The sequence below is a fragment of the Marmota flaviventris genome, chromosome X, assembly GCF_047511675.1.
Source record: "Marmota flaviventris isolate mMarFla1 chromosome X, mMarFla1.hap1, whole genome shotgun sequence".
Taxonomy (NCBI): Eukaryota; Metazoa; Chordata; class Mammalia; order Rodentia; family Sciuridae; genus Marmota; species Marmota flaviventris.
Genome location: NC_092518.1, coordinates 78,129,337 through 78,151,275, shown reverse-complemented (window position 1 = coordinate 78,151,275; position 21,939 = coordinate 78,129,337). Strand labels below are relative to the sequence as shown.

The window sequence follows — 21,939 nt, the reverse complement described above, 5'->3', positions numbered from 1 at the left end:
CAAACGTGTCTTCAACAAATGTCATGAGAGAAATGGGCTCTTTCCATTTTTTCTTCCTTGTCTTTAATCTGTTGAACCTTATCTTCATGTTTGTCTATTCGTTGCTGCTTCAGACAATATATCCAACACCAGGAAGAAAGACGAAGTAAGGGTGGAGGTGACTGATCTGGGAAGGGGGATGGTGTCCGTTGTCAATGTGTGTCTTTTTCAGTGAAGTTTGTTGAAAGAAGTTATTTTCTTATTAATTATCTTTTTTTGTGTGAATGATAAACGCCTAAGTCATGCTAAATTTCAGTGGTTTTAAATGGCTTTGAGATAACCAGAGATATCTTTTGTAAGGTACAAAATGTTTTCATGTTCCTTTCCTGTCTCATTTCAAAATATTGTAGATGTTCTATTGTATTTGAAATACCTTGGTTTATTTTAAAAGATTTTTTTTAAAGAGCTACACAAAGGGGGAGGGAGGGTATGGAGTGTGCATGGGGGCAGGAAAGATGGTGGAATGAGATGGACATCATTACCCTAGGTACATGTATGACTGCACATACGGTGTGATGCTACATCATGTACAACCATAGAAATGTAAAGTTGTGCTGCAATTGTGTACAATTAATCAGAATGCATTCTGCTATCATATGTACCTAATTAAAATAAATAAATATTTTTTTTAAAAAAAGAGCTACAATTTTGACTGTGTAGCATTCTGTATTCTTTAAAATTCTGGCTTGAATTTTACAAGTTGGGCTACCTTATTCAAGAATCCTGCCCACTTTCCATAAAATTTCTTTTGTTAAAGAATAATTAAGTTTGGAAGTCTGTTTTCTCTGTTATGTTGTCCTATCAGTGACTCAAAAGTGGTTTATTTATTCCATTATTGAAACAATATAGCAGATACTATAAGCTGTTAAAAAACAACCCTGTATTTTCATCCAGCTATGTGGTAAGCCTCCCACATCGAGTAATTTTTCTAATGCTTGCTTTAGCAAATTTTCAGCAATGATTTCTGTGTGTCTTCTGACAGTATTTGCTGACAAGGGATGTATTTTAGTTGACTGCTATGCTGTTTTGTATGTATTATTTCATTTGATTTTACCAAATGTTTCCTCCATGCCATGGGACCTTTTGTCTTTTGCTATTAAAGAAAGAAAATTCCAAAGAAGCTTCTAAGCATGTGTCATTAAGTGTATATGGTATCAATAAGGTGCTTGATTATCACATGATTCTAATTATTGCTGAGAAAATTGAAGAAGTTTTATTCATGCTCTGGATGCTTGGATTTTAAATAGCCTGCTAATTTGAGGTGGCTTTATACCATCATTAGCTAACATTTTAAAGTATAATATGTACATAAAGTGAGGGTTATCACAGATGATTGATATGCATCCGTATTTTAAGTAGTTACCTTAATAATTTCAATCTTGTGGGTTTGCAGTTTATTAGCCTTAGATTTTTGTTATTTTTGCTGTGTGATAAAAGAATCAGAATTATGAGTAGGAGAAATAGCAGTCTAACATTTTCTTGTTCCCTTGTACTTGCATTATTGGTATTACTATCTTCAGTCTGTTGCCTTTGTAGGAATCATTTATAGCTACTTTTTCATAACTTTAGGGTCAATTGAGTTAAAACTAGATAAAATAATCAATAAATCCATTAACCAGGTACATGTCAACTGCAGTATGCTGCAGTACAGAAAATAAATATTCATTGTACATACACCACTTTTCCTGTAAGCTCATGTACCTTTTGAACCTGTGGATCCAATGAGGGATCTAGTGGTTACTCTTGTGAAATATCAGTAAGTCTTCTTTTCCTTTTTTTTTCTTTTTTGAATAACATTATTTCCTAAACCCCAGTGGGTCTTTTATGTAATCTCTGTACTCTGGAAACCATTGGTTAAAGACAAGCTCAGGCTTAAGGATTACAAGAGAAAATAAGTAATATTTATGTTTTCTAATATTGAATCATGTTCTGAATTTACCCTCTTGATAATAAAGGGGGTATATTTAGGTATTCAAAGTTGGATCCTTCCAACAGGGCTTTGAAAGCAGAAATAGATGAATTTTTGTGCTGTACTCAGTAATATTCACTTAATATTGTGTCCTTTTTTTCTGCTTTGGGCTGCACACTATTTTCACAAATAATGTATTTGAACAACTTTTTTCCTTTATCTTTGTTTTCTTCCTGAGCTCCCATATTTTCAATGGTTATTTAGATAAAATTAACTGGGTCTTTTGAAAACATGAGGTAGTTAATTAATATCAGGTAGAATTGGCCAATTAGTTTATTATGTAGAAAAATACCTGATATTTTCATTGGGATTTTAAAAAGAAGTGTTTTGTTCTTTCTAGCTAGAAATAATTATGGAACCAAAGCTAGAATAATTATTCAACATCCCTTTACAAAAGAATTAAACAAATCTTATAAAAATTCATTAATTTAGAACCTTAATAAAACATAGTTGTAATCATTGTTTGTGCTAGGATGTATTTTAGGTACTGGGGTGCCTTCATTCATTCATTGTCTTTAGAGGTACAGATCTTCCCAAGCCTAGAAGTTGAAGGATACTTGAATAATTACTATTTTAAGAAACGAAAGTAAGATGGCAAGCATTTAGTGCTGAAGTTGAGTTCAGATTTAAGAAGAGCAAGTGTAAAATTCATCCTCAAGCTGAAATCAAGACATGTTGCAGGAACAGAAATATATAATTTGTAGAAAATATATGTGAAATTTATAACAGATATACCAGTGTTACTTTTGTCTTACAGGGAAGGAAGAGAGAGAAAAACATAGAAGGTTGACATTTGTCTCATAAAGCAAAATAGAAAACCAGAGGGAAAGAAAGGAAAATAGACATAATGTTGGAAGGTGAGGGGAAAACTAAAAAAAAAATTATATTGTCCCCTACTTAATTATGGTAGTGGAGAGAGAAGGAGAGAAAGAATGAGAATGAATTAATTAGAAAACAAATGAATGAATAGGCAGCTGGCTTAACTTTTGACTTTCTCATATGACTCATTTTATGTAGTTCATTATTAAAAATTTTAAGAAGATACTGTTTGTGGCTAGGGGTGTAACTCAGTGGTAAAGTACTTGCCTGGAGTGTATGTGGCCATGGGTTCAAACCTCAGCACCAAGAAGATAAAAAAGAATACAGTGTTTGCTGAAGAAGTGAAGGAACTTGTCTATAAAGAAAAATTGTATCACAACATATGTGGATAGAGGAAAAAATACTTTCTTAGTTGCAAATGGGGCTTTGAAGTATTATAAGTGGTCAGCTATTGTGACTTCAAAGAACAAGTTTTTAGTAACTACACTCCTCATGTATGGTAGATACATTAAATAAATGTTAAACAAGCTAAAAGCTTGCTTTTGTGTTTTGACTACTGTAAGAACTCTGTTTAGAAGTAGGTTCATATTCAATTAACTTGTTTAGTGTTAATACTGAATTATGAGTATTGCTCTATTTAGTTTTGCTATTATATTATAAAGCTAGAGTTAATGATTTGGAAGTATCAGCTGCCTAATTAGTAATATGTTTTTATTTCTAGAAGGAGAAAATAAGTATGGACTCTTCTGTTCACATGAATGATACCCATTTTCAGTCAACCTATACAATAAATTTATAAATATAAAAATGTAGATGACTCTAAAGCAATTTAAAATATTTAAAGAAAATGTCCTAAATATCGCATTGGTTCAATAAATCTTTGTTTATTTCTTAGTACATTCCCAGAACTGTTCTTTGCTGGGAGTAAAAGGATAAATAAGTTCCTGCCCTCAGCTCAGTTTTGAGGAGAGAGAGATTTATCATGTAGTTTTAATGTAAGTGGAATTAAAATGAAAGAAAAGGATGAGCCATTTCCAAATGAGGTATTTTGGGGTGAAATCTTCCTGAAAAATTAGTGAGCATAACCTTGAAGTATAATAGTTAACCAGATATGGATTTGATGGGGAGCTGTGGTTTACAAAAGGAGAGAGGTGGCAAATTGGACAGTATTTCAGGCAGAGCAAGAAGCATCATGAACAAAGAACATAGTACTTGTAAGAAAACTATGAAGAACATAGTGTTATTAACACATAAGGGTAAGATAAAGGTTCTTTTTTTTAAATATTTTTTTTAAAATTTTTTAGTTGTCAATGGACCTTTATTTCATTTATTTATATGTGGTGCTGAGATTTGAACCCAGTGCCTCATACATGCTAGTCAAGCATTTTACCATTGAGCCACAAACCCATCCCTAAAGATTGGTTTTTAGGGCTCGGGTGGTGATAACATTACTAATAGCTAGCATTCTTTGAAGACTAGTTAGTACATTACTTGATATGTATGATCATACTTAATCTTGACAACATTCCTCTGGGGCATATAATCCATTACCCTTATTGTCTTGCCTACTTTCCTACAAAATAATTTTACTCTGATGGCATGATCTCAGCATTGTGCATCATTAAAAATTGAATGGAATTACATAGTGATGTAGAAATGACACTGGAAGGAGAGGAGACTGCTTACTTAGAGACTGCCAAAAGCAGCACACCACCCTCTTTGGCCTGAGAAGTGTACAAATACACAACTTAATCTTGTCAGTATTCCAGAGTTGATTCTACTGGGAGGATATAGATTCATGATAACCACGTTTATTGGAGACTGCAATTTTACCAGAAAATTTGGAGACTGAAGAGACCTAGTCCAGCATATGTGAGCAGAAAGAATTTAGGGATTTTGATGAAAATGAGCACACTATAAATGAGCAAAATGATATGCTTAGCCAATAAGATTATTAAATCCGAGGCCGAATTAAAGAGGTATACTACAACAAGATGAAAGAGATGGAAGTCTTTTCTTTCCTTGTGTTTATCAAACCACAGAATATTTGAGAGATAGTCATGGATGCTAATCCATGTCACATGAAAATAAATTGAATTTAGTAGCTTGAAGGAGAAAATGTCACCTTCAAAAAACATGTATATGGTTCTTGAGTTAATTTCCTTTTGTTTTATCTATTGTCCTTATCACTAGTCACTTGAAACACTTTACTAGCCCAAATATGGAACGTAAGAAAATCCATTCTGGCTACATTAAGTAGAAGATATTATTAAGGGATATTAAACAGGAGGGTTACACAAACAGGCTCTAGATACCATCATAGGAATAACTTCCAAAACTACACAACTGAAACACAGTCCAATTAAGGAGCTGTTGCCACCCTGGAACCACTTGGTCAAACTGTCTTAATAAAAAATCTGCCATCGATTCTGTAATTTCATGATTTCTGTTGCTACCAAAACCCCCCAAATGGATGACCTATTCATGGCCCATTTCCTCTAATATACTTCACTTCTGGATTTGCATCTCTTATAAATGCATTTTGTTGGTGGAGACTAAACCACATACCTGTCATCTAATTTTTAAGGGAGATTGGCAATTGTAATTTTTTAAAATTCTACTTTTGTTAGGTGGGACTGATAATGTGAGGATATACTAAAATATAGAGGCCAGGTTCAAATGATGTTGGGTAGCCAAAAAATAAAAGATGACCACTAGAATCTCCTAGATAGTCTCATAGCCTTTAGTCAGATTTTCCTTATCCTTCATGACCCAAATCCTAGTGAGGACTTCTCTGAATTTTCCACCTGTCCTATGTGTTTCCAAATAGTCCATCTATTATGTTTGTTTCCACTAGACCATGACTTATATATGTGTAGCTTTCCCTAAGTGTCAGGCATTGCTTTATAAATAATAACCTTTAATTTGAATATAAAAGCAGTCTCTCAAATTTATACTCTCTTAACCAGCCTCACATAGTCCCTTGTGCATAGTATACATCTGGTAAATAAGTGATTATAAAATTTAAAAGTAGAGAAGGAAAGAAAAGGTACAATCTTGCCACCTTAACACATTAATATTCTATTACACATATTTCAAGTCTAGTCTTCCAAGGAAAAAAGCTAGCAAAAATTTAACTGTCCTAAGATGAGCTGAGCTGCTGGAGGAGGTAGTGAGTTCCCCGCCAGTTGATATAGTTTTATTTTTAATTGTGGGTTGTTCAAAACATTACAAATTTCTTGACATATCATATTCCACACTTTGATTGAAGTGGGTTATGAACTCCCACCTTCACCCCATACACAGAATGCAGAATCACATCAGTTACACATCCATTGATTTACATATTGCCATACTAGTGTCTGCTGTGCTCCGCTGCCTTTCCCATCCTCCACCCTCCCCCCTCCCCACATCTCCCCTCCCCTCCCCTCCCCTCCTCTCTCTCTACCCCCTCCACTGTATAACCCTGAGGGTCTCCTTCCATTACCATGCAATTTCCCTTCTCTCTCCCTTTCCCTCCCACCTCTCATCCCTGTTAAATGTTAATCTTCTTCTCCTGCTCTTCGTCCCTACTCTGATCTTAGTTACTCTCCTTATATCAAAGAAGACATTTGGCATTTGTTTTTTAGGGATTGGCTAGCTTCACTTAGCATAATCTGCTCTAATGCCATCCATTTCCCTGTAAATTCTATGATTTTGTCATTTTTTAATGCAGAGTAATACTCCATTGTGTATAAATGCCACATTTTTTTTTTTATCCATTCGTCTATTGAAGGGCATCTAGGTTGGTTCCACAGTCTTGCTATTGTGAACTGTGCTGCTATGAACATCGATGTAGCAGTGTCCCTGCAGCATGCACTTTTTAGGTCTTTAGGGAATAGACCAAGAAGGGGAATAGCTGGGTCAAATGGTGGCTCCATTCCCAGCTTTCCAAGAAATCTCCATACTGCTTTCCAAATTGGCTGCACCAATCTGCAGTCCCACCAGCAGTGTACAAGTGTACCCTTTTCCCCACATCCTCGCCAGCACTTGTTGTTGTTTGACTTCCTAATGGCTGCCAATCTTACTGGAGTGAGATGGTATCTTAGGGTGGTTTTGATTTGAATTTCTCTGACAGCTAGAGATGGTGAGCATTTTTTCATGTACTTGTTGATTGATTCTATGTCCTCCTCTGAGAAGTGTCTGTTCAGGTCCTTGGCCCATTTGTTGATTGGGTTGTTTGTTCTCTTATTGTCTAATTTTTTGTGTTCTTTGTATACTCTGGATATTAGGGCTCTATCTGAAGTGTGAGGAGTAAGATTTGTTCCCAGGATGTAGGCTCCCTATTTACCTCTCTTATTGTTTCTTTTGCTGAGAAAAAACTTTTTAGTTTGAGTAAGTCCCATTTGTTGATTCTAGTTATTAACTTTTGTGCTATGGGTGTCCTATTGAGGAATTTGGAGCCCGACCCCACTGACTGTAGATCGTAGCCAACTTTTTCTTCTATCAGACGGCGCGTCTCTGATTTGATATCAAGCTCCTTGATCCATTTTGAATTCACTTTTGTGCATGGCGAGAGAAAGGGATTCAGTTTCATTTTGTTGCATATGGATTTCCAGTTTTCCCAGCACCATTTGTTGAAGATGCTATCCTTCCTCCATTGCATGCTTTTAGCCCCTTTATCAAATATAAGATAGTTGTAGTTTTGTGGATTGGTTTCTGTGTCCTCTATTCTGTACCATTGGTCCACCCGCCTGTTTTGGTACCAGTACCATGCTGTTTTTGTTACTATTGCTCTGTAGTATAGTTTGAAGTCTGGTATCGCTATACCGCCTGATTCACACTTCCTGCTTAGCATTGTTTTTGCTATTCTGGGTCTTTTATTTTTCCATATGAATTTCATGATTGCTTTCTCTATTTCTACAAGAAATGCCGTTGGGATTTTGATTGGCATTGCACTAAACCTATAGAGAACTTTTGGTAATATCGCCATTTTGATGATGTTAGTTCTGCCTATCCATGAACAGGGTGTATTTTTCCATCTTCTAAGATCTTCTTCTATTTCTCTCTTTAGGGTTCTGTAGTTTTCATTGTATAAGTCTTTTACCTCTTTTGTTAGGTTGATTCCCAAGTATTTTATTTTTTTTGAAGATATTGTGAATGGAGTGGTTGTCCTCATTTCCATTTCAGAGGATTTGTCGCTGATATACAGGAATGCCTTTGATTTATGCGTGTTGATTTTATATCCTGCCACTTTGCTGAATTCATTTATTAGCTCTAATAGTTTCTTTGTAGAGCCTTTTGGGTCTGCTAGGTATAGAATCATATCATCTGCAAATAGTGATAATTTAAGTTCTTCTTTTCCTATTTTTATGCCTTTAATTTCTTTCGTCTGTCTAATTGCTCTGGCCAGTGTTTCGAGAACTATGTTGAACAGAAGTGGAGAGAGAGGGCATCCCTGTCTTGTTCCAGATTTTAGAGGGAATGCCTTCAGTTTTTCTCCATTCAGAATGATGCTAGCCTGAGGCTTAGCATAGATTGCTTTTACAATATTGAGGTATGTTCCTGTTATCCCTAGTTTTTCTAGAGTTTTGAACATAAAGGGATGCTGTACTTTGTCGAATGCTTTTTCCGCATCTATCGAGATGATCATATGGTTCTTATTTTTAAGTCTATTGATGTGGTGAATAACATTTATTGATTTCCGTATATTGAACCAGCCTTGCATCCCAGGGATGAATCCTACTTGATCATGGTGTACAATTTTTTTGATATGTTTTTGTATCCGATTCGCCAGAATTTTATTGAGGATTTTTGCATCTAGGTTCATTAGAGATATTGGTCTGTAGTTTTCTTTCTTCGAAGTGTCTTTGTCTGGTTTAGGTATCAGGGTGATGTTGGTCTCATAGAATGAATTTGGAAGTTCTCCCTCCTTTTCTATTTCCTGAAGTAGCTTGAAAAGTATTGGTATTAGTTCTTCTTTAAAGGTTTTGTAAAATTCTGCTGTATACCCATCCGGTCCTGGGCTTTTCTTAGTTGGTAGTCTTTTTATGGTTTCTTCTATTTCCTCAATTGATATTGGTCTGTTTAGGTTTTCTATATCCTCCTGACTCAATCTGGGCAGATCATATGACTTAAGAAATTTATCTATGCCTTCACTATCTTCTAATTTGTTGGAGTATAAGGATTCAAAATAGTTTTTGATTATCTTCTGTATTTCTGAAGTGTCTGTTGTGATATTGCCTTTTTCATCCCATATGCTAGTAATTTGAGTTCTCTCTCTTCTTCTCTTCGCTAGCATGGCTAAGGGTCTGTCGATTTTGTTTATTTTTTCAAAGAACCAACTTTTAGTTTTGTCAATTTTTTCAATTGTTTCTTTTGTTTCGATTTCATTAATTTCAGCTCTGATTTTAATTATTTCTTGCCTTCTACTTCTTTTGCTGTTGTTATGCTCTTCTTTTTCAAGGATTTTGAGATGAAGTATGAGATGATTTATTTGTTGGTTTTTTCTTTTTTTAAGGAATGAACTCCAAGCAATGAATTTTCCTCTTAGAACTGCTTTCAGTGTGTCCCATAGATTCTGATATGTTGTGTCTGTGTTTTCATTTATGTCTAAGAATTTTTTAATTTCCTCCTTGATGTCTTCTATAACCCATTGATCATTCAGTAACCTATTGTTCATTCTCCAAGTGATGTATGCTTTTTCCTTCCTTCTTTTATCGTTGATTTTCAGTTTCATTCCATTATGATCAGATAAGATGCATGGTATTATCTCTACTCCTTTATATTGTCTAAGAGTTGCCCTGTGACATAATATATGATCTATTTTTGAGAAGGATCCATGTGCTGCTGAGAAAAAAGTGTAACTGCTTGATGTTGGGTGGTATACTCTATATATGTCAATTAGGTCTAGGTTATTAATAGTGTTATTGAGTTCTATAGTTTCCTTATTCAACTTTTGTTTGGAAGATCTGTCCAGTGGCGAGAGAGGTGTGTTGAAGTCTCCCATGATTATGGTATGGTGGTCTATTAGACTCTTGAACTTGAGAAGAGTTTGTTTGATGAACATAGCTGCACCATTGTTTGGGGCATAAATATTTATGATTGTTATGTCTTGTTGGTGTCTGGTTCCCTTAAGCAGTATGTAGTGTCCCTCTTTATCCCTTTTGATTAACTTTGGCTTGAAATCTATTTTATTTGATATGAGTATGGACACTCCTGCTTGTTTCCGAAGTCCATATGAGTGATATGATTTTTCCCAACCTTTCACCTTCAGCCTATGTATGTCTTTTCCTATCAAATGCGTCTCCTGTAGGCAGCATATTGTTAGGTCTTGTTTTGTGATCCATTCTACTAGCCTGTGTCTCTTAATTGGTGAGTTTAAGCCATTAACATTTAGGGTTATTATTGAGATATTGGTTGTTCTTCCAGCCATATTTGTTTATTTCTGTTACTAAACATGGTTTGTTTTCCTCTTTGATTATTTTCCCCCCCTTTACTGTCCTACCTCCCACTGTTGGTTTTCATTGTTATTTTCCATTTCCTCTTCCTGTAATGCTTTGGTGAGGATGTTTTGAAGAGATGGTTTTCTAGCTGCGAATTCTTTTAACTTTTGTTTATCGTGGAAGGTTTTAATTTCATCTTCCATCCTGAAGCTTAATTTCGCTGGATACACAATTCTTGGTTGGAACCCATTTTCTTTCAGTGTTTGAAATATGTTATTCCAGGATCTTCTAGCTTTCAGAGTCTGTGTTGGAAGATCAGCTGTTATCCTGATTGGCTTACCCCTAAATGTAATCTGCTTCCTTTCTCTTGTAGCTTTTAAAATTCTCTCCTTATTCTGTATGTTGGGCATCTTCATTATAATGTGTCTAGGTGTGGATCTCTTATGATTTTGCACATTCGGCGTCCTGTAGGCTTCTAGGATTTGGGATTCTGTCTCATTCTTCAAGTCTGGGAAGTTTTCTTTTATTATTTCATTGAATAGACTGCTCATTCCTTTGGTTTGGAGCTCTGTACCTTCCTGTATCCTAATGACTCTTAAATTTGGTCTCTTAATGTTATCCCATATTTCTTGGATGTTCTGCTCATGGTTTCTTAACAGTCTTGCTGAGCTGTCTATGTTCTTTTTAAGTTGAAATACTTTGTCTTCATTGTCTGATGTTCTATCTTCTAAGTGTTCTACTCTGCTGGTAGTATTCTCCATTGAGTTTTTAAGTTGGTTTATTGCTTCCTGCATTTCTAGGATTTCTGTTTGTTTGTTTTTTATAACCTCTATATCCTTGTATAGTTGATCCTTTGCTTCCTGGATTTGTTTGCGTAATTCATTGTCGAAGTGATCTTTCATTGTCTGATTTTGCTGTTTAATGTCTTCCTTGATACTCCAGATCATGTGAAGCATGTATATCCTGAATTCTTTATCTGACATTCCATCTGCTCCAGCTGTTACCTCTTCTAAAGTTGCGTTGACCTGCATTGCTTGTGGTCCTTTCTTTCCTTGTCTTTTCATACTGCTTGCGTATCTTTCCTGCAGGCGCGGGCGGCGGCTCTGCTCTCTCCTTATTCCAATTGGGGTGTCGTGGCTACCACGCCGGCAGGTCACTGGGCCTGTTCTGGGCGCTGGTGGCGGCTCTGTTCTGCCCCTACTCCAATTGGGGTGATGAGTGTACCACGCCGGCAGGCCACCGGGCCTGATCCGCCGGTCGGTTGCAGGTTTGCGTACCCTGCAGGCGCGGGCGGCGGCTCTACTCTGCCCCTACTCCAAATGGGGTGACGTGTCTGTCGTACCGGCAGGCCACTGGGCCTGTCCCGCTGGTCGGTCGCAGATCTGCCCACCCTTCGGGCACGGGTGGAGGCTCTGCTCTGCCCCTACTCCAATTGGGGTGTCGTGACTACCCCGCCTGCAGGACGCTGGGCCTGTTCCTGGCAGGGGCGGCAACTCTGCTCTGCCCCTACTCCAATTAGGGTGGTATGTGTACCACGCCGGCAGGCTCCTGGGCCTGATCCGCCGGTCTGTTGCAGGTCTGCCTACCTTGGAGGCGCGGGCGGCGGATCTACCCTGCCCCTCCTACCACGCCTGCGGACCACTGGGCCTGATCTGGAGGTTGGTCACAGGTCTGCTCACCCTGTGGGCACGGGTGGCGGTTCCGCTCCGCCCCCACTCCAATTGGGGTCACGTGACCACCACACCGGCAGGGCCTGATCCGGGCATGGGAGAAGGATCTGCTCTGCCCCTACTCCAGTTGGGGTGATGTGTGTACCACACTGGCATGCCACTGGGCCTGACCCGCCAGGCTGTCACAGGTCTGTTTACCTTGCAAGCGCGAACGGCGGCTCTGCCCTGCCCCTCCTACCACGCCCATGTACCACTGTGTCGCGGGTCTGCCCACCTTGCGGGTGCGGGTGGCGGCTCCGCTCCGCCCCCTCTCCAATTGGGGTCACGCGGTCACCACGCTGGCGAGCCGCTGGGCCTGCTCCGGGCGCTGGCGGTGGCCCGGCTCCTCCCCTCTGGCTCGACGACAAATTGAGGAGACTCGGGTGTCTGTGCCTCACCCCCCCTACCATGAGACCAACTGTTTATGTCGCCGCTGGTATTGATGAAGTTCTCTCCTCCTTCGCTTTCTGATGACATCAGATCTCTGCCATGTTGGTATCCTATGCGAATGGCAGCATTTCGTTCCCCTTGCCGGGCAACCAAAGCAACGGGTGAGTCCTGACCGGCCCTCAGCAGGACCCGGACCGAGAAGCAGTTTCCGTGGGCTCCTAGCCCCGGGCCAGGGAAGTTCTGGGAGCCAGAACTCGGCCGCTCCGTGCTCGGTGTAAGCTCCTATAAGTGTAGGCTCCAAGAAGCAGTCCCCGCGGGCTCAGTTCCGGGAGCCGGAATTCGGCTGCTTAGTGCTTGGTGTATGCTCTGATAGGAGCAGGGTCCCAGATTCAGCCTCCGCAGGCTCCGCAGCCCTGGGCCAGGGCGGTTCCGGGACGGTTCCGGGAGCCGGAACTCGGCCGCCCCGCGCTCGGTGTTCACTCCGATAAGATCAGGTTCTAAGAAGCACCCAGGCACTGAACCCTAGCAATCTGTCTGCAAGCCGCAGGCTAATTGCAGCCTGAAATTACCTGTTCTATGGCTGAATGAGCTGCGGTCAGTCGAAAACAGGGATGGTGACATCAGCTTTCCAACATGGTGGCTGCTGGCCTCCTCTGTGGTCTGACCGGTGTGGAGAACCGAGATGGACCGCTTCCTTCCCCCGTCTCGAACCCAGAATTCAGCCCTGAGTACGGTGCTTGCACGGCTGGCAGAAACTGCAGCGCTGTATCCCTGCGTCGCTATCTCCTCGTTGCCCAGCGCGCGCTGCAGACTCTAGCTGCGGGGCAATTTGCTGAATAAGCAGTGTTACCCTCCGTGCGACAAACCTCTCGCGTTTGAGTCCCCGTAGCCGATCCTCGTGCGATGGAAATCCTTCCTCCAGGTTCCGGAGCACCCCACTATTGCTGGAAATTCCTAACAAGATATCCTTTAGCCGTCCTGACTTGTCATACTCCCACACAGTGAAGCAGCACATGGGGGCAATGCACTCCCCTCGCCGCCATCTTCCTTGATATAGTTTTAGAATATAGATGAGCATCTGTGGAGTTATAAAAGTGCTGTCCAGACTAGTTACTCTGATTCTGTTTGGATTCAACAATGCTAGAAACTAAGAGAGGGAGAGGCAGAATGTATTTTCTGCTTTCTAGTAAGTTTTTAATAAGCTATACAAATGAAAAAAATATGGGTATAAGATAGAAAAGGTGAGAGTAGAGACAGTGATCCAGATGAGTATGGAAAAGAACTTGTATATATAACATGAAATTTATAGATATTGACTGTGTATAGTCATAAGAATCACTGCAGTGGGTACAAATATAGGTCAGGTGATGTTTGCTGTCACTAAAGTTAACCACGGTATAACTTATCCAAAGTGTGTGGGACCAGAAGTATTTTAGAGTTTTTCACATTTTGTAGTATATGCATAGGCTTTACTGGTTGAGCATTCCTAATTAGAAAAATGAAAGGCTCTAAAATCTGAAATGTTTTCAATGTCATATTAACATTCAAAAGGTTTCAGAATGATATCCTAAAAGTTTTGGATTTCAGATCATTTTGGGTTTTGTATATTAGGGGGATCTGTATCCAATAGATAAATGACACTTTGTTACTTTTCATGGATTCTTTGGTTTTTCCACCACATTATCACATAGGAGTCTCTAAAAATAGCTTTAGTATTATTCTTTGTCAATAAATTTACTTTATTGAAAATAGAATTGTCAGAATTACCGAAAGAATAAAGAAATAAAATATTGATTTTTTAAAAATTAAGATAAAATTTTTTAGACTCCATATATGACAAAGAATGTGAGGTATTTCTTGATCTTTCTGTGCCTAAACTTATTTAACTTAATGTCATGATCTCCAGTTTTATCCATTTTGTCACAAATGACAGGATTTCATTCTTTTTTTTTAACCGAATAGTGTTCACTTTTTATATGCACCACATTTTCTTTTTGTATTCATCAGTTGATGGACACTTAAGTTGTTTCTGTTTCTTGCTTGTTGTAAAGAGTGCTGCATTGAACTTGGGAGTGCAGATGTCTCTTTGACCACTGATTTCATTTCCTTTGCATATATACCCAGTAGTGGGATTGCTGGATCATACGACTGTTTTAATTTCTTTTCTTTGTTGTTGTTGTGGTACTGGGGATTGAACCCAGGGCCTTGTGCTTGTGAGGCAAGTACTCTATCAGCCGAGCTATATCCCCAGCCCCATGATTGTTTTAATTTCTGAAGGAAATTAAATTTCCACAGTGGCTATACTAATTTACATTCCCACTAATTTATTTTCTCATAGAATTTGAGAATAGAATAGTAGTTAACAGAGGCTAAGAGGCAGTAAGGGGGAGATAGGATAGGGAAAGGTTGGTCAGTTAAGTCCTGGTGTTCTGTTATACAGTAATGTGTCTATAGTTTAAAAATAATGTTTTCTATATTTCAAAAGAGCTAGAAGATTCGAGATCATTTTGGATATTCCAATACCATAAAGAAATGACAAACGTTTAAGATCATAGATATGCAAACTACCCTGATTCAATCATTACATGTATCCAAAGATGATATTGTACTCCAAGGATATGTGCAATTATATATCAATCAAAATTAAAACTTAGGAATGTAAAATAAATTAAGATATAATTCACATAACATAAAACTCATCCTTTTAAAGTGTACACTTTGGTGTTTCTTGGTATATTTCAAAGATCACCATAACAATCAAACTGTTTTAGAACAGTTGCATCCCCCCAGAAAGAAACACCATACCCATAAACAGTCATAATTTAATCTTCTTTTCCTCTTTTCTGGGCCTTGGCAACCAATAATCTATTTTCTAATTCTGTAGATTTGATTTTTTATTGATGGAATCATACAATATGTGGTTTTTGTGACTGGTTTCTTTTACTTGCATAGTATAATTTTAAGGCTCATCCATTTTATAACAATACTTTATTCATTTTTATGGCTCAATACTATTGTATATGACAAATTTATATGGATATACCACATTTTGTTAATTTAGTCAGTACTTGATGGACACTTGAATTGTTTCTACTCTTTGACTATTAGTAATAATGCTGCTATAAACATTCATGTGCAAGTTTTGGTGTACAGATATTTTCATCTTTCTTGGGTATATGATCTGAATCGTATGTGTGACCTCTCAAGAAATTGCCACATTGTTTTATCAAAATGGCTGGCTGCATTGTTTTACATTCCCACCAGCAATAGGTTAGTGTTTCCTCGACAACCCTTCTCTAATATTTGTTGGGGAGTGAACCCAGGACCTTGAACATGCTAGGAAGCTCTGTATCCTCCCTATCCCTTCCTTCCAACATTTATTATTTTAATCTATTTTATTCAAGCTGTTTTAGAGAGAAGGGGGATCACATTGTGGTTTTCCTTTGCATTTCCCTAATAAATAATGATGTTGAACATCTTTTCGTATGCTTATTGGCCATTTTCATATCTTAAGAAAAATGTATGCTCAAATACTTTGCCCATTTGTAATTAAGATATTTGTCTTTTCATTGAGTTGTAAAAGTTTCTTTCTATGTGAGTATCCATCCCTTGGCAGACACAATTTCTAAACACTTTGGCCCATTCTCTGTGTTTTCTTTTCACTTTTCCATTTTGAAGCATAATCATTTCCATCTTGGTTTTGCAATCACATCCAGGGTGTCTTTTTCTGTTGTGGGCGTTAACATAAGTGTCAAAATGAAGAAAAATAATTTGTGTAATGAAAGTGTTATATGTGTGCATATTCACAAAATAAAGGTGTATTCCCAATCTCATAAAGTTTACTGAACCTCAGTGTGTTCTTATAAGTGAATATTTTTCTGTCCAATGAGTCATTTTAAAAATTTTATTAAAAAAATATTTATTTTAATTAGTTATATATGACAGAATGCATTTTGATTCATTGTACACAGTTGCAGCACAACTTTTTATTTCTCTGGTTGTATACAACATAGTATTGTATCATATGTGCAGTCATACATGTACCTAGGTAGGGTAATGTTGTTCATCTCATTCCACCATCTTTTCTGCTCCCATACCCCCTCCCTGCCTCTCCCCACCTTTGCCCATCAAAGTTCCTCCCTTTTTTCCCATGCCCTCCCTGCTTTATGGATCAGCATCCACTTATCAGAGAGAACATTCAGGCTTTGTTTTTTTTGGGATTGGCTTACTTCACTTAGCAAGATATTCTCCAACGCCATCCATTTATCTACAGATGCCATAATTTTATTCTCTTTTAATGCTAATACTCCATTATGTATATATACCACAGTTTCTTTATCCATTTATCTATTGAAGGGCATCTAGGTTTCTTCCACAGTTTAGCTATTGTGAATTGAGCTGCTGTAAACACTGATGTTGCTGCGTTACTATAGTATGCTGATTTTAAGTCTTTTGATTGAGGAGTGGGATAGCTGGGTCAAATGGTGATTCCACTCTAAATTTTCCAAGAAATCTCCATACTGCTTTCCAGATTGCTTGCACCAGTTTGCAGTCCTACCAACAATGTATGAGTGTGCCTTTTCCCTCACATCCTCACCAGTACTTATTGTTGTTTGTATTCTTGATAACTGCCATTCTGACTGGCATGAGATGAAATCTTAGTTTCAATTTTCATTTCTGTAATTACTAGAGATGTTTAACATTTTTCATATATTTGTTGATCGATTGTATATCTTCTTCTGAGAAGTGTCTATTCAGCTCCTTATCCCATTTAGTGATTTTTGTTATCCCCCCCTAACTATAATTCTCTTTTTTCTTTTTTAAATCCAACAACTTATTATGAATTTTTTTTCAGGGATATGTTATGGATGCATATTCCCTCTTTGCCAGTCATATTTGCTTTCTTGGATAATAATAATCCTAAGCAATTTGTATGTGTGTATTTGCTTTTGCTATCAAGTTAAACAAATAGCTTTGGTAGGGCAGTATAATGTATATCTATGCTCTAAACTGCCAATTTATTCTGTGGAATAGTTTAAAAATACCTTTTTCTCCCTGTTTACTGATTGACTTGGTAGTAATATAAACCTTGGGTGCATGGTAAAATTTATGCAAGGTTATGGAATCTAGAGTGAAAAATAATAGTGAAGTATCCAGAAAAAAAAGAGTTTTGTTAGTTATAGCAGGAAGTATTTATTTAAGAAGTAGATTTTGTTAATATTTGTTATTGTGGTATCTTAGGGTAAAAAATAATAGTGAAATATCCAGAAAAAAGAATTGTTAGTTACAGAATGACTTAATATTTTAAGACATAGACATCATTAATATTTATTCATCACTTTAGAAATGCTTAGGCAGAAATTTATCAATGCTCACAGTGAATGTTCTTTCTAACAGGAGGACATGAACCTTAATGAAGAAAAAAAAGCTCCTTTACGAAACAAAGATTTTACCACCAAGCGTGAGATGGTTGTCCAGTATATTTCTGCTACTGCCAAATCTGTAAGTAGAGAAACTTTCCTGGTACCAACAGAATGAGCTTAAGCATTATCTACTTGAAAGATGAACAAACCTCAGATGTTCAAGTTCTTGCTGCAATGTATTCAGACTATTTAGGAAACAATTTGTGTTTGATTTTTATACATTTATATATTTCAAAATGTATATATTTAAAAATGAAACTGTTCATCTTTGGAAATGAGAAGCTGTCATTATTATAAACAAGAAAGCTTAGAAAGGACAGCAGGCTCTTGAAGTAATTCAGTGAGTTTCAGGGCAGAGGCTTTGTGCAATTACTAAAAATTGACAGCATTTTGCAGGTATTTCACTTAATGTATGGATTGTTAGATAAAAATTTTGTATTTTGGGGGAGAATATAAGAAACAACATAGTCATCTTTAATTAAGTTGACTTTAAAGCTACATGTCTGGTGTCTGCTTGCATGTAATTTTTAGCAATGCTTTTTAATATGCAGTGTTGTTGGCTTTTTTCATCATTTATATAATGCAAACTGTGTAAGCTGCCTCATAATTGTTATTGTACAGCTTTGTTCAATATAAATGAAAGTGCTTAATAGGAACTTTAATCAAATCTGTGTGAGTTTCAAGACTTGAAAGTAGGTTTATTGAAAGGACTTGTTATCAATGGGAAAAACTTACTGTTTTAATAGAGTATTTTGGTTTTTTTTTCACCTCTTAAGGCACTTCCAAATTAAATCTTTGGGTTTAATTTTTTATGTAGAAACATGTATTTTTGAAAGGGCAAAATGTGTCTTTTACATGTCTATAAAGAAACAGCTTTTCATATCGAGAGATCATAAAATCAGTGGATGTGTATGTGTATGTGTGTGAGTGTGTATATACAGTGATTTTATCTGTAGGTATATGCATATATATGCATGTATACATGCACATTTAAAACATTCTACACTTGAAGAGTTGACAACTAAATTTCTTCATTGGAAAATTATATTCTAATGTTATTTGGCTATGCTATTAATGCTATTAGCAATTACTGAATTTTGCAATTGTATTGATTCTATATTGTACTTTAAGCAAGCTAAATCTGAATGCTGAACTATTTAAACATAACGCATTGCAGCTCTGCCAGAGCAGAGCAACAGCATGTTTTTTAATTTGCTTCTGGTATCCAAGGGCAGAAATATGTTTCAAGTGATAAGTGAAATTTGCCATGAGCGTCGTTTTCAATAGAATTAGGTGATGCATAGGGTTTTACTTTGAAATTCTGATGAATCTCTTCTCATTTTTGCACTCAAGTTATTGTTCACAGTAAAATGCTTTAGGAAATGCAGGGTGTACATTTAGTGTTATTTTTTAAATACCTAAAGGCAAGTATGCTAGTAAATCTATATAACTAAATCTGAATGCAAAGTACAGATAATACTATATGACTAGTCATATGATATTTTTAATGATAGGATTTTGTTAGTGTCTCTGGCTTATTTGGGTCGTTGTTTGTGTAAGTGGGACTGACGATAATGGAAATTATATATAAATGATGCTCTTCTACTTTGACCTTTTGATTAGTATCTGATCTGTATGAAGAAGTTGTTTGTATTTATTCTCATAGTCTCCTCTTCAAGTGATCAAGGAAATGCACACCTTAAGTTATATACTCATTTTTCAGATTAAAATGCAGATTTGTTAAATATTAGATGAGCTCATTCAATCTGCTTTTTTCAGAAGATGGAAATGGAATGTTCTCAAAAGACATGAAAATTTCATGTTTAAGTCACCAGCCTCAAAACCAGTACTACTGAGTATTTGTCCTTATTTGTTTCATTCAGAATAACTATGAGCACCTCATATATGCATAGCACATTCATAACATTTCCAAGATTATATTTGTTTTTCATGGACCAAATATTATGATGGAAGAAAGCCTGTTGACAAGTATGTTTTGAAGCTTTCTCACCTTGGGGAAACATTAATTAGTACTGTTTTCTATCATTAAAACTCTGAAAATTATTTGTGTTATTTCTTTTTTAAAGGTGAGAGGGATGTGTATGTGTGTGTGTGAGTGTGTATATGTAAAAAACAATATTCTAATCCCTTGACCTTTTCATGATCAGGACAATAAAATTTGCACCAATTATTACTGAATGTATGACTGTTTTCCCACATGTAACCAGGCTTCCTTCCCATCCTGCTGTCTTTCATTAGGCTTTGGTTGTGCTTTGTATGTCTTGTACTTTTTTTACCCTTACTTTTGCATTATATTGATGCACTCATTAAAAATGTTTACTTGTTTAGGGCTGGGGATGTAGCTCAATGGTAGAGTGCTTACCTAGCATGTGTGAGGCTCTGGTTTCTATCCCTGGTATGGGGGGAAAGGTTTCCTCATTTAAAGCAAAGTTAAGGGCTAGAGTCCCTGATAGAAAAATGTTTTAGACTCAAGTGTAAAACATGGCAATTAAAAATCAAACATAAATTGTATATTTTCCCATTTAGTCATCTGCATTAGTCCTTTGGTATGGGATCTAAAACCAAAAGAACAAAATGTGAGCTCAGTGAGAAATGTCCATTATGCTCCTTGGGTTCTTGGGTAAGGACATTAAAGAGAGATGAAGCAATATACAGAAATATAGTCAAAACCTGTTTCTAAAGCAAACAAGACTCTTTTGTTGTATAATTAACTTTATTAAAATTAACATGGAATAAGAGAATATTAAGGAAATCACAAGGTAATGATGTAAACCGTGACTTAGTTTTTTTTCTTAATTCATAGTAGAGAAAAACCATATGAGTGTTATAGGAAAAAGTACCTTGAGTAACTCTGTAATGAGTGAACTCCAAATAGGTGGGTAGAGAAGAACCACTTGTCTGCATTTATCTCCTATGAGTTGTACTCTTTTTTTTTTTTTTTTGTTGGTGGGAACCGAACCCAGGGGTGCTCAACCACTGAGTCACACCCCCAGCCCTTTAAAAAAATATCTTATTTAGAGATAGGGTCTCACTAGGTTGCTTAGGGCCTTGCAAAGTTACTGAGGCTGGCTTTGAACTCCTGCCTCAGCCTCCCGAGCCTCTGGGATTACAGGTTTGTGCCATTGGCCCATCATGAGTTGGACTCTTTGATTACTGTAGGAAGTGTGGTTATGGACTGACCTAGGCTAGCAGTATATGTGGATGATTAAGCCACAGATAACCTGGGAGACACTCTATTTTCAAAACATGAGCATGTTTTTAAAAATGGAAAACTGTGCTTTGTTAATATTGCAGAAATTGTCCTACCGATTCATAATCCTGAAACAGGCACAACATGTTGGAGATTTATAGAGGGTTTTACATATATTTAACAGCATATTTTGACACTTAGGAAAAGTTATTCACTGAAGTCTTAACATTAGTTTGCCAAATGCTAGTGACTTCATTAGAATACCAAGAATTTAGTTTATTTCTAATTTAAATCAGTCTTTGAAGTTGAGATTTTAGAATATGTGAGATTATATTTTTGAAGACATAGGAACCTTTGAGAAGAATCATTGATTTAAAAAAATCTCAGAAATAATTTAAGAAGTGAAACCAACTGTATTCACAGATTTGCTAGACTTACTTATATAACAAGTACTTAAAAGTTGTAGTGCATCTGTATATGCGTGTGTGTATGCATTTATTATAGTTTTGCTTTTGTCATTATCAGAGACTTTCTTTCTTGGGTCATTTCCAGCTATGGTCTGGATATGATGAAACAATTAAACCCAGACATGACCAAACTAGTTTATCTTAGCTTCCCTTGGCTAATCAATCTAATCTAATGCTGTATGTGCTTTAGCTAAATGCAGTCATTTTGCAATCTAAATGAATCATTAAATGGGCCATATTGTGGTTGTTTCACTGAGTATAGACCTGCCTTAATTGTTGAGACAGGCTTGCCTTCTCTTTTTAGTCTTATGTCTGTGCTAAATAGACAAGGGACAAATACAACCTCTGTCTTTTTTGGTGGGAGGAAATAATTTAGGTCAATAGCATATCTTTCAATTCAGAAGAGTGTTAATGGCACCAAAGAGGCTTTTATTCAACTAAATAATCACTGACTGTAAATAGTCTGTTGAATGAATATTTAAGAAACA

General features: G+C 36.9%; 1 protein-coding gene across 3 annotated transcripts in view; it reads left to right on the top strand.

Moving 5' to 3' along the window:
- Diaph2 (diaphanous related formin 2) overlaps nucleotides 1-21,939 on the top strand; it is an 870,804-nt gene that overhangs the window by 74,005 nt on the left and 774,860 nt on the right. For all 3 annotated transcript variants that reach the window (XM_071606838.1, XM_071606839.1, XM_071606837.1), the window contains exon 4: nucleotides 17,748-17,852. In XM_071606838.1, the coding sequence (XP_071462939.1) occupies nucleotides 17,748-17,852 (105 nt within the window). The remainder of the gene's footprint in view (nucleotides 1-17,747; nucleotides 17,853-21,939) is intronic.